Below are 12,618 nucleotides of genomic sequence, written 5' to 3'. Positions count from 1 at the left end.
GATGTGAGTAAAGAAGTAAATTTGTGATGTTCATAACTCATGTCAAGAAACTGTGACATAATAGGGTGCATGGATGATACGGTGATATGGGCCACAATAGCATTGGGCCATAATATTAGCAGGTTCAGTTAACAACGCATGAGACGAGACGGTGTGCTTTATTAGTGCTGTTCTAGCTTATTATAAGTTATTGATATCACACCTGTACATGGACAATTAGGTAAGACAGAGAACTGTCCAATGACCTTCAGTGTAGGTCTATTTCCCTGGGGTGCCTTGATAGAAGGAAGTTTCTGTCTTGGTCAACAGTGAACAATACGTTGATGAACAAGATTTTAGTATATCGCCCATTGCGGAGCGTTACAGGAGAAGTGTGACTCTTCGCTGGTGTGGTTCATCTCATGGTGAGTTCGATGGTTGAAATTGACCTGTAACATTATTGTGAAAAGTAGAACCTCTTTGCCCAAGAAAGGTATTACTTACACAGGAGGAACGTGTAAGAGCCATTACTCCTGACTTACTACCCAAAGGTGGTGGTGTGCTATTGTCACTTGGATTTTCAGGAGTTTATACAAACACCATTCCACAGTTTACATGAACACAAGTGAGATTCTTCGTTTGGTTGTGGCAACGAGCACACACCTGGCCCGCATTGCCATCTATAAAACAAGACGACCCACTACATAGTGGGCGAGCGGGTTACCCGTTATAATAAACCCAGGCCTCTCCACTTCGTCTGGTCCATGTGGTATGAGATGAGTACCCTTTTGATCATGGCGCAGCCAAGCCATCGGGCGTGGGTCGTACAAAAGCAATGGAGGGTCCAATGTGTGAGAAAACAAAACCAGGAGGGCGAGCTCATCGTCATCAGCACTGCTGCAAAACAGCTGGACCGGTGGTGGAAGGTGTGGGAGGTTGGAGGGAAGGATGGAGAGGATGTGCGCGGGAAGAACGTAGCACACGTGCGTGCACACACACACACACACACACACACACACACACACACACACACACACACACACACACACACACACACACACACACACACACACACACACACACACACACACACACACACACACACACACACTTTCTCGGTTGACATGTTTTGAAAATCCTTGGAATGCTGACACTGTCTGTCTCAACAAGATGGCCACCTTGTGCTGTGTGTACCTTGCATGAGTTTTGCCACCAGGACGCAATAGGTCCTTATCTGCTGATCAATCGGGCGGATGTTTACAATGACCATTTTATAGTTTGATCTCCACTCGGTCTTGATGGGTGAAAGTCCCATAGCTGTTTTGTGAATTGTCCGGTATCCATGATATTGGTCCGCGGATGTATCTTGATGTTCGTTCTGTCTTAAGGTCTTTTAGCATGACCACCTGTGGTCGACCAAGGTAGCCGTCACAAACCTGTGCATAGCTGTGAACGTCGGTAAAATTACGTGACGGGATGTACAGTGAGAATTAAATAATTCGATCTTGTGGACAAGTGTTCAACTGATTCGGTGACGTCATGGTTAGAGTGTCCTGTCCGAGTCTGGGATGTCGGCGCTTTAAAACGCGTTCGAGTCAAGCCGCCCTGTCCGCACTCGCTCAGTGCACCATGTAGACGGTGACGATCGTTTCCTTGGTGTGGGTTGTCCTTCCTGCGGTCCGGCGACCTTCCGAGTAACGCTCGGACAGATGGACAAGTCATGCAACGCGGCCTGGTCCCCATTAGAGGCTAATCTGGGCCAGACCCGCCTAATCTGCTTTGTTTGTCGTGCTGGGCGAGATTCGCGGATGCTGGAGGCGGATTCTAACCTTCCCCATGTTCGGAGCCAGATGGTGATCGGTGTAGGCCTAGCTTTTAAAATGTTGATCCATGTTGCGGCAGAGGGATTTGGTTAACCACCACCCCCATCACCTCCCCCGTGCCATACTCAAACCTCCTTTGTACCACATCGGGCGTGCACCCTGTGTCACCTAAAACCCCCCAACACTGCATGCTGTGCAGAGTGGACCCTACAGGACATTGTCGAAGATCATCGGATGGGTCGATCCTGTTGAGTTTGTTGTAGGTACAACAGGAAAATCAAATAATTCATTTCTACCACTTGGGTTGTGACGTTTACCATTTTCGTCTTCATGGTGTTGGTGTGTAATGGTTATTTAATTTGTATGAACCCTCAGAGTGACCCCCCCCCCTCGGCCTCCAGACAGTACACCGTAGGTAACAGAGGCTGCGCACGGGACATGACCCCGATGAGTAAACAGGTGAAGGTGACTGTAAAACAGAGACATACACAATGCGTCGTACAGGAACGTATCGGCAAACAGATGGCTCCATAAATCGGTTCGTGTGATCCCTCTGATTGGAAACAGGAGTTCTGACATCGTTTGAGGAGGTCGCAAGGTGAGCGGGTGGTCCTCCAGAACAGGTAGGTGGACCACCGCAGACACACCGCGGCCCTAAGCTTCACACACAAGGATTCGGTCCATGTTTCCTCCTGTACTTTCTCTCCGAGTTGCGGGCGCAGGGTATAGTGACGTCACAGTGTAAAGGTCACAAACGATGAAGTCGTTTGTTGAGTGTGGTTGTGCTGTTGATTCAGCAGGTCCAGGCCGAGTGGCTGATCGCTATCACTCAGCAGGTTCATGTGATGTCGTGAATCTGTTAGAGAGTGTTCGTGAGTTATTAGTTGACGTGTTACCAGCGACTATTAAACATGTTAACTCAGACTAAGTGTAGGTTTTGGTTCATTCCGTGGATGTCTGCACCAGCATTTGGCACTCGGACGCATGGCGCTCGGTCTTCGTAGACCGCCGTTTTACATGACTTCTGGCGGGACCACCAGTGTTACCTCGTCGTGAGAACCTCGTTAGTTTTATTTGTGCCAAAGACTAAGTTGTTTTGATTTCCCGACGTTATGTAAACACCACACATCTCCTCACCCGACCTTCATCCAACGGCTATTCGAGATCCGTGGCACCTTGGGTGAATTGGTTCACTTGCACGACCTCACCAGGATTACCGTGATCTTCGTCGGGTACAAACCCCATCCCCACCACGGCACCACCTATCCCCACGTGACCCCGAGGTTCAGCTGCGAACGTCTGCCCGTCTCGGCTGGACCTGCAATTCCAGGACTTCTCCAGATTACCGGGAAAATGGAGCCATAAAGGTCTCTTTTGTGGCTTTTAAACAAACAGTCGGGCTCGAGACAAGCAGCTTCAAGGTCGGGATTTCCTTACACGGACAACCCACGTGGGACAGGTATTCCTGCCAGCACGGAGCAGCTGCACCTGTGCAGGTGTGCAAATCGTTTCACTTCCACGACGAAAGCAAACGCCACGAACAGTCACGTGGTTCGGTGTTTGATAACCACATTTTTCGACAGTGAGAGGAGGGGGGGGGGCGAGAGGACGCAGGTCTCGGAGTATCGAGGGGGCGAGAGAGGCTCAGAAATCACGTGATGAAAAGTGAGGAGATGAGAGGCTCAGGAATCACGTGATCCAAAGTGACGAGATGAATGGCTCAGGAATCACGTGATGAAAAGTGAGGAGATGAGAGGCTCAGGAATCACGTGATGAAAAGTGAGGAGATGAGAGGCTCAGAAATCACGTGATGAAAAGTGAGGAGATGAGAGGCTCAGGAATCACGTGATCAAAAGTGAGGAGATGAATGGCTCAGGAATCACGTGATGAAAAGTGAGGAGATGAGAGGCTCAGGAATCACGTGATGAGCGGTTCTGGATTGATGTGATTGAAAAAAAGGAGGTGAGTAGTTCCTGATCACGTGATGAAACGTGAGGAGGCGAGTAGTTGAAAGTTCCCTTTTCATGGAGTTTTTAACAACGTTCCAGGCTGTTTGTGAGTGAAACGTTTACATCGTGATGTTTACTGCAGGAAGGACCGAAGTTATTGCATTTCGGGTTTATGGAGCTCATGAACGGGTTGCTTAATCTGTTTAGGGTCGTCCATTGGGCTGGCTTTGTTCACTCATGTGATAACACACCTGGTGTGTTTAGACAGGTGTGTCATACTCAGCACCTGTATGGAGTTTTCACAACCAAAAGGATTCATGAGGATTGCTGAGAGTTGTGTTTGGCTGTCTACGGCACAAGGGGCAAGGACTATTTTACCATGATCGAACCAGGGTCGTGCGAGCACACACCAATAGACCCAGGTTCATGCGAGCACACTCCGATAGACCGAGGGTCATGCGAGTATACCCTGATATACCCAAGTTCATGCGAGCACACCCCGTTAGACCCTGGGTCATGCGAGCACACCCCGATCCACCCAGGGTCATGCGAGCACACCCCGATCCACCCAGGGTCATCTGAGCACACCCCAGGAAGCCCACGGTTGAGCGAGCACACCATGCTAGACCCAGGGTCATGCGAGCACACCCAGATCGGCCCATGGTCATGTGAGCACTCTCTGATAGACCCAGGGTCGTGCGAGCACAACCTGGTAGACCCATGGTGTGTGAGCACACCCCGGTAGACCCAGGTTCATGCGAGCACACCCCGATAGACCGAGGGTCAAGCGAGTATACCCTGATATACCCAGGTTCATGCGAGCACAACCCAATAGACCCTGGGTCATGCGAGCACACCCCGATCCACCCAGGGTCATGTGAGCACACCCCAGGAAGCCCACAGTCGTGCAAGCACACCATGCTAGACCCAGGGTCATGCGAGCACACCCAGATCGGCCCATGGTCATGTGAGCACTCTCTGATAGACCTAGGGTCGTGCGAGCACAACCTGGTAGACCCATGGTGTGTGAGCACACTCCGGTAGACTCAGGGACGTGCGAGCACACACCAATAGACAAACGTTCATGTTGAGTATAGTCCGTGCTGTTCACCATGCCTGTGCTGCTCCCTGCTGGTTTCATTCGTGAAGTTACACATCGAGTTGAAAGTTGATCATCCTCGTGCTTGTGTCGTTCCCCGTGCCTGTGCTGCTCCTTGCTGGCTTCATTCGTGAAGTTACACATTGAGTTGAAAATTGATCATCCTCGTGCTCGTGCTGTTCCCCATGCCTGTGCTGTTCCTTGCTGGTTTCATTCGTGAAATTACATATTGAGTTGAAGGTTAATCCTCATCCTCATGCCCGTGCTACTCCCCGTGCCCTGGCTGCTCACCCTCCCCATGCTGTTCACCATCCCTGTGCTGTTCCCGTGCTCCTACTGCTCTCCATCCCAGTGGTGCTTCCTGTGCCCCTGATGCTCCCTGCTGGTTTCAATCAAGAAGTTACACATTGAGTTTAAGGTTTATCCACGTGCCTGTGCTGGTCTCCTTGCCCGAGGTCATCCCCATGCTGGTGCCCGTGTTGCTCCCCAAGCCCATGCTGCTCCTCCTGCCCGTGCTGCTCCTCCTGCCCATGCTGTTCTCCCTGCACGTGCTGCTCTCCTTGCCCGTGCTGCTCTCTGTTGGTTTCAATCATGAAGTTACACATTGAGTTGAAGGTTGATCCCTATCGTTGTGCCGGTGCTGTTTCCCGTGCTTACAAAGCCCTGACGTCATGAAGGTACAATTATATTGACACAAGGAGAGGGGTCAGCATGGATCAATAAATGTTATATTCGTTGGATTTTGATTTGGTGGTTTCAGGACGTTATTTTTGTCGTTGAACTCTTTATTAAGGAACCATTTCCCTTTACTATGTCTTTAACACCTTAGTGAGTAACCAGGTCCCTTGTATCTTTGACCCCCCCCCTCCAACCCCTTATAAAGGAATCACATCCATTTTATCCTTGACACCTTATTCTCTCAGCTTTTTGAAGTATTATTGCCATCACTGTTGGTGCCTTCTGGAATGCTCCTGAAGTCTCCTGAAGGCCCTCTCACCCTCTTTTGACCTTTGTTCTCTCATGATGCATCACCAAAAAAGAATGAAGATTCTACTGTGGGCCAATCACCTGCAGCACGCCCATTCTCCATTAAATTCACACTCTCGTTTGCCCACATCTGAGGTCTTCATCCCAACCTCAACCCTACCCACACATCTGGTGCAATCATCTCTTCCACATCTCCTGTTCCTAACTGAAACTCAGGCTGCTGAATCCATCTTCACTACCTCCCTCCATTGCCCTGGATACATCCTCTGCTGCAGTTTCCACTATAAAGCGATCACATGCACCTACTTCCGCTTCAATATGTCTGCTGCTCGTCTTCTCCATTTTTGAGGTTTCCAACCTTGATTTTCAACTTATCCAGCTCAAAGCGTCCCACCTCAATCTCAATAAATTAATCTGCTGAATTTACCATTCTCCTAACTCTGACATCACATGCAGCTCTTTGATTACCTCACTATCTGGATTGATCAAAGCCAACAATAATCTAAATCTTCTGAAATCATCATTCCTGGGAATTTCCACATCCACAGCTCCTACTCGTGCCGACCAGGCTTTGACTGAAGCCGAAGCCTTCACCACCCTCATGACCTCTGGCAACTCATCTCTGAACAGACCTGTGTTCCTGACTGCTCCTCCAAAAGCTCCAATACAACACTGGATCTTTTTCCTACTTCTGAACCTCATATTTACATGAATATCGTTGTTGCTGCACCTTTTGGATCCCCTGACTACTCCCTCATTACCTTCCCTTCGAGGAGTATCAGTCTTCTCAGTCTACCTCCCACATCCTTTGGCATTATGACTGTCAAATGGGATGACCTCTGCCAAATTCTTGCACATTACCACCTGTTGAGACTCCTGTTCCTCCAAAGATCCTTCCACTGCAGCAGATCAAATCACTGAAACCATCCTGATGTGTCCTGTTCCTCCAAGGATCCTTCACCTCGAGCAGATCAAATCATTGAAAGCATCCTGCTATGTCCTTTTCCTCTAAGTTCTAGTTATGCCTGTTATTAATAACACAACACCACACAAAACAAGTCCTGGTGAGTGTCTGCAATCCCTGATTGCTCCTTTTAGCCGTGTCGCGTTGCCAACGCTGGCTCAAAGAGAGCTCCACGTTGTTGTTCTTCTTCTTGTGAAGACAAAACCTTTAGGACACGGCTCTTGGACACATTTGTTCTTGTTTTGACTTGTAATCCTGACTTCCCCCACTTTTGGAAGCATTGTTATTTATTCATTTTAAGGAAGTCGATCTGCAAGATGTTCGTTACGCTCAGGATCTCTTCTTTGTTATGTTCTCTTACAATGTTTATGTCAAAACATGTTTGGTGTCCGGGACAATTAATGTTTTTTTTTTACCCCCTAACCCCATAAGCACACCTTTCACAGGACTGCATGGCCACATAAAAGATTGTTAGCACTGCACAAAAAAATCACAGGTAAAGAGCTTTCATCCATTGAGGATATCTGCATCGATCACTGCTGCAGAAAGGCCCTTTGCATTATAAATGACACACCAGGTGTGTTATCACATGAGTGAACAAAGCTAGCCCAATGGACGACCCTAAACAGTGATTGAGCATGAGCAAACCTGTACGTTCCAATAGCTGTGCACAATAAGATACCATGTTTTGCAGAAAAGGTGATTTAATTCACCTTATAAAAAAAAATTCATGCATCATTATTATTGGTATTATTATTATTATTATGATTATTACTGTGAGACAAATGGAACTCTAAAATGTTTTCATGTGACCTTCAGGTTGAGTGATTAAATATGAGTAACCTGCAGAAACACCAACCAGGTAATGTCCAAGTCTGTACCTGGATGCACACATTGCAATGGACAGGTGAGAACACCTAAGGTAAACACTGTACCATTGACAATTTAAATGAACAAGCTCTACGTAATGTTTGAGAGAAATCATGCAATGGAAGGGAAAAATCAGCAGAGATCAATATTATGACTTAATGCTGAGACTGTGACAAAGCATGAGGTGTGAATGAAGAATGGCATTGTGACGTAACACTGATGTCGCAACAAAGCACGATATTATGATGACAAAGCACGAACAAAGCTCATCTCGTGATTCCATGTACCCTCTCATCAGAGTCCATCCACAGTGGGTGATCATGCAGTCAGTGGAGGAAGGTGATTTTTGCGGCACTCCTTCGACTCGTCATGTGACTGCAACTCGTTCATTAGAAAATCTGAGCTCGTCTCACCTGACCCTGAGGTCGGAAAAACAATGGGCAACATACAGACGTTTTGTTAAAGTGAGACATTGATGTTACAGCCAGAGGTTGTTCAGTAAATGGAGACGTCGTCACCGTTTAAAGACGGGAGGTCACCGTGTCAAGTCAAGTCAAGTCAAGTCAAGTCACTTATATTGTCATGTGTTTAAAAACCAAGGTTAAGAAACAATGAAATTCTTGTTCACAAACAGCCTTCTCGCTCTATACATACATCTATACAACAATATTAATAACAACAACAGTGTAGGAAATTTACAACAGCATTGACAAATTTAAAACATTTTACAATTTACATCTAATACAGAGCATCAGCATAATCCAAGTTAGTGGCTATTTAGGATGTGGACAGCCTTGGGGGGGGGGGGCGGGGGACTGTCCCTAAACCTGGTGGTATGATGGCAGGGGTGAGATCAGTCCGTGTGCAGGATGAGTGGGGTCATTTATAATGCAAAGGGCCTTTCTGTAGCAGTGATCGATGTAGATATCCTCAATGGATGAAAGCTCTTTACCTGTGATTTTTTTGTGCAGTGCTAACAATCTTTTGTGTGGCCATGCGGTCCTGTGCAGTGGAATGACCGTACCAGGCTGTGATGCAGCCTGTCGGTATGCTTTCTGTGGTGCAGCGATTAAAGTTCTCTGGTGTGTAAGCATGCAGTCCAAATTTCCTTCGCCGTCTGAGAAAGTGGAGGGGCTGTTGTGCTTTCGTTATGATGGATCTTGTGTTGTGGGACCGTGTCATGAACGCTAAGAAATCTGAAGCTGTTCACAACCTCCACAGCTGCCTCACCGACGGTGGCAGGAAGGAACATGGCCTGTGTTATCTCTATATAATTCCAGCAATCTCTGTGAGTGTCTATCTGTGTGTGTGTCTGTGACCACCGTTTCTCGACAACCACTGGTCCGACCTAATTGAAACTTGCCAGGTATATTGCTGGGGACCTGAGAAATTGCCTTTTCAAGGTTTGAGATTAATCGGACAAGTGGTTCCCAAGTTATGGCCATTTATTTACCAAACCAATGACAGGACACGTTGCTGCGTAGGCGTGGCCGATGGGGAAAGGGCGCCATTTAGTTACCAATGACAGGACACGTTGCTTGGCGTTTTGCACCCACAGTATCTATCTTCTATCGATCTATAATTCCAGCAATCTCTGTTTGTTTGCCTTTCGAAAGGTTTGAAATTCATCAGACAAGTGGTTCCCAAGTTATGGCCAAGTTAGAGCGCATTCCCCATTACGGGTTACAACGTACGGACTTCCGGATAGTGATGACTTACTGTATTCGAATAATTTCTCGATTTCTTATGCGCATTTATAGATAAACACAATGCCCCAATCCAGTCATCGTTTATGAGAGTGAAGGAACGGCCTGTGTGGTTGTTTGAAAGTTGTTTTTTTTTATCCTCCTATACTCCTAAACTCCGATACCCTCAAACCCATCCAAGCACAGCCAAGTGAGCCTTTACCACAAAAAAGGACCACTGGACCTGAAGCTTAAATGGGCCCTGGCCTAATGTTGTAACCCAAACTTGGTAGCATGCTGACTAGTGGGTATGGAGAAGAAGATTTTTTAAGGAATTTACGCGATTTTCCAAAATTTTTTTTACGAAGTCTGCCATTTTGACAGTTACGGTCAGGTGATCGGCATGACCTCTGCAATTTAACATCCCTACCCTGGCCTAATGTTGCAACTCAACTTTGGTAGCATCTGACTGGTGGGTCTGGAGAAGAAGATTTTTTTTTTAAAGGATCTGGATCTAAGGCATCTGAAAAGGTCAAAGGCATCAAAATGGTCAATATCAAAAGTGTCTCAAAAGGTCAAAGGGGGTCTAAAGGGTGTAATTTAAGGTCTAAAGGGCCAGAATTGTCGAAAGGGTCTTAAAGCCAAGCTGCTGGGGTTAGGAAAAATGATTTAAAGGATCTTAGACGTTTCAAAGGGTTTCAAGGAATCTAACTAAAGGTGTATCGGTGTCTGCTCAAATGTAAAGTTAATAGGATGAAATTAATGATTTTATGTAAACTTGAACTTTCATCCTTTGGGCTTTTGACCAACACAACAATATGCTTCCAGGTTTTGATTTGTGAACCAATTCAGTGACCCATATGCTAATTATGTTCAACCAAGTGGACTAACCGACCTCCGTTCGAGTGGGTGGACATTTCGTGTAACTCGCTGAGAAAGGTATAGTCTGTGTATTGAAAGAACAGTCCATTGGATGTTTGTGTGGTGTGTGTCTAAATGGTTCTAAAGGGATCAAACAGGACTACAGGTCGAAAGGGTCGAAATGTTCCAAAGGGTCTATAAGCAGGGGTTCACACAATTTTTGAAAAATTAGGTTCTCCATTCCAGCAGAAATGGTTTGGCACTCATGGAATTTTATTTTTGTCACCTTCAAGCACATTCGTCTGCCTTCCCAATCGCCACTCTGATGTTTAATGCGCCTCTCAGCTTTGCATGCATCTTACTCCTCTGCTGGTGGTCTCTCAGAACGTTCACTCCAGATGAGACATGCAAATCGCTCTCCTTTTTTGTTCTGGATGCTCCTGAGCCTTCTCTTCTTCCACTTCGCTAGCGTTCTCTTCTTTTCTTCTTCTCTTCTCTTCTCTCTCTTCTTGTTCTTTTTTTTTGTGTTTACTGGCGTTATGAGAGCCGCGAGGCCCTATAAACGCTACACACCCAAACTCATCGACGACAGCCAAATACAAAAACGTAACAATAATAAAATATAAAATGTTATTGGGACTTTATACTGTTCGCCCCGTTTTGTTCATGAATTTTAAGACCAATTTAAAGAGTCGAGGGTACATCTAACTCAGTTGGCAAAGTGTACCAGGGATCCAAAATCGGTTTAGACTTTTAAACCGGGTTTCTTAAATACCGAATAGATGACATCCTGTTTGGATGTGAGATCGCTGATGAATTTACTAAACTCCGGCCTTTGAGCAGCTAAAATTTATGCATTTCATTGGATAAGTTTCATTAATCAGCAGGGGAATCCTGGGACTGTTTGGAGTCCGACCCTTTACGTTTTTGACCTGGTTGACTCAATATTTTGTTGATCAGCTCGGAAGAAAACCCCACCCAGGCGAAATGTTTGAAGGCTGCAGCGGAAGTAATATCGATTTCCTCTGATATGTTCCCTGCTTGAGCTGGACAGTTCACTACTTCGGTGATAAAACCAATGAACCCCATTTTTGTAAAATTAATATCCACGTCAGATGGTGATTGCTCTCTCAGTTTGGCATTCTGTATCTTTCATCTCAGTCTGAACTCCCACCAATTTGGTTAGAACGTTAACTGGGCCATCAGTTTTGGGCTTGCTCCCAACCATGTTTACTGGGATCTTAATTTTCTAATTTTCGGGGACCATCCGGACAGCCTCAGCATCAGACAGTTTTCCCTGTGTCTTCACCAGTTGAATCTGGGCAGCTATTTGGAATTCAGGGCATCCTCTGCAAGCTGCACTGTGGTCCCCACCACAATTATCGCAAGACATTTTTTCACCTGTGCATCTTCCGTATTCGTGTTCTTCATTACATTTGCTGCAGTGTTGTTTGCCCCTCCAGGCTAGAGCAGTACAACCGAACTTTTGGTACTTGAAACATCTTAAGGGGGCTGGAATGTATTCCCATACAGTAAAGGCTTGATACCCCAGGAAAACTTTTGGGAGGAAGGACTGGGTTGCCAAAGGACAAAACCACCGAGGTGGTCTTGACTTTGACATCATCCCTAACCGTGGTGAGACGACGGGAGTCAACAACTCCCAAATCTGCTAAATGACTCTTGATGTCATTAATTATAATGGAGGGATCAATCCCGTAAATGACTCCTCGACTCTCCATTAGATACCTCGGAATCTGACACGAGACCCGGACCCCGCCAAAAAGCGAGGCATTCATCACCATCTCCCCTTGAACAACTGATATGAGCTTTTTGGCTCTGGACATGTCTCAGAATTATTTTTTAATCAGTGTTGCCATTTTAATTGGGTTGTCAGGGCTGAAGTGTTTAAAACCATCAGAGGCCAAAACTATGACCAATAGTTTGGCATGGTGCTCATCAGGGATAGAGAGGGCCTTAACCGCTTTGGGAGGTTCCGACCCATCGGTACTCTCCCGCCGTGGTCTGCCCCTCTTCCGAGTTTGATTAACCGACCAAGATGAACCCTCGTATCGTTGCCAGACACGTTGATCATTCCTAATCACCTCCTCCCAGCACCCCGTAAGATTAACTTGACTAACTGAGTTAAGAATCAATCGTAATACAAGCTAAACAGGATACAGAATAACAGAAAAGGCCAATGCACCCTCGACACTCAAAACCATTCTGTAATGGCGTCCGCACCAGAAGAAGACTCAAGAACGAACGACAGACAGTGCGTTCTCCTTCAATCTATTTTTTTTTTTTAATCTTAAAAGTTATAAACTTACAATATAGCTTATAAATTATATTGATATAATTTATAAACTTAATTTTGTACATTTAAATTTTGAAATCACAGTAT

General features: G+C 46.2%; 1 protein-coding gene and 1 long non-coding RNA gene across 4 annotated transcripts in view; one reads left to right on the top strand and one right to left on the bottom strand.

The window, feature by feature from the left end:
* Nucleotides 1-3,409: 3,409 nt before the first annotated feature.
* On the top strand, nt 3,410-8,106 carry LOC147010341 (uncharacterized). 2 transcript variants are annotated; one of them, XR_015052252.1, is made up of 3 exons: nt 3,410-3,764; nt 7,621-7,708; nt 7,970-8,106. It is a non-coding gene; the product is annotated as an uncharacterized LOC147010341 (long non-coding RNA). The 2 variants fall into 2 exon arrangements; XR_015052251.1 differs by lacking the exon at nt 3,410-3,764 and adding an exon at nt 3,788-3,857.
* Nucleotides 7,869-12,618, bottom strand: part of LOC147010340 (cilia- and flagella-associated protein 57-like) — a 66,764-nt gene continuing 62,014 nt past the window's right edge. For both annotated transcript variants that reach the window (XM_085858974.1, XM_085858975.1), the window contains exon 23: nt 7,869-8,090. In XM_085858974.1, coding sequence (XP_085715100.1) covers nt 7,990-8,090 — 101 coding nt within the window. In that variant the 3' untranslated portion in view covers nt 7,869-7,989. The remainder of the gene's footprint in view (nt 8,091-12,618) is intronic.

The sequence above is a fragment of the Eptatretus burgeri genome, chromosome 16 (genome assembly GCF_056783735.1).
Source record: "Eptatretus burgeri isolate ZD-2024b chromosome 16, Ebu_testis_v1, whole genome shotgun sequence".
NCBI classification, from domain to species: domain Eukaryota; kingdom Metazoa; phylum Chordata; class Myxini; order Myxiniformes; family Myxinidae; genus Eptatretus; species Eptatretus burgeri.
Note: the sequence above shows the minus strand (reverse complement) of the source record. Positions and strands in the feature narration are given on the sequence as shown.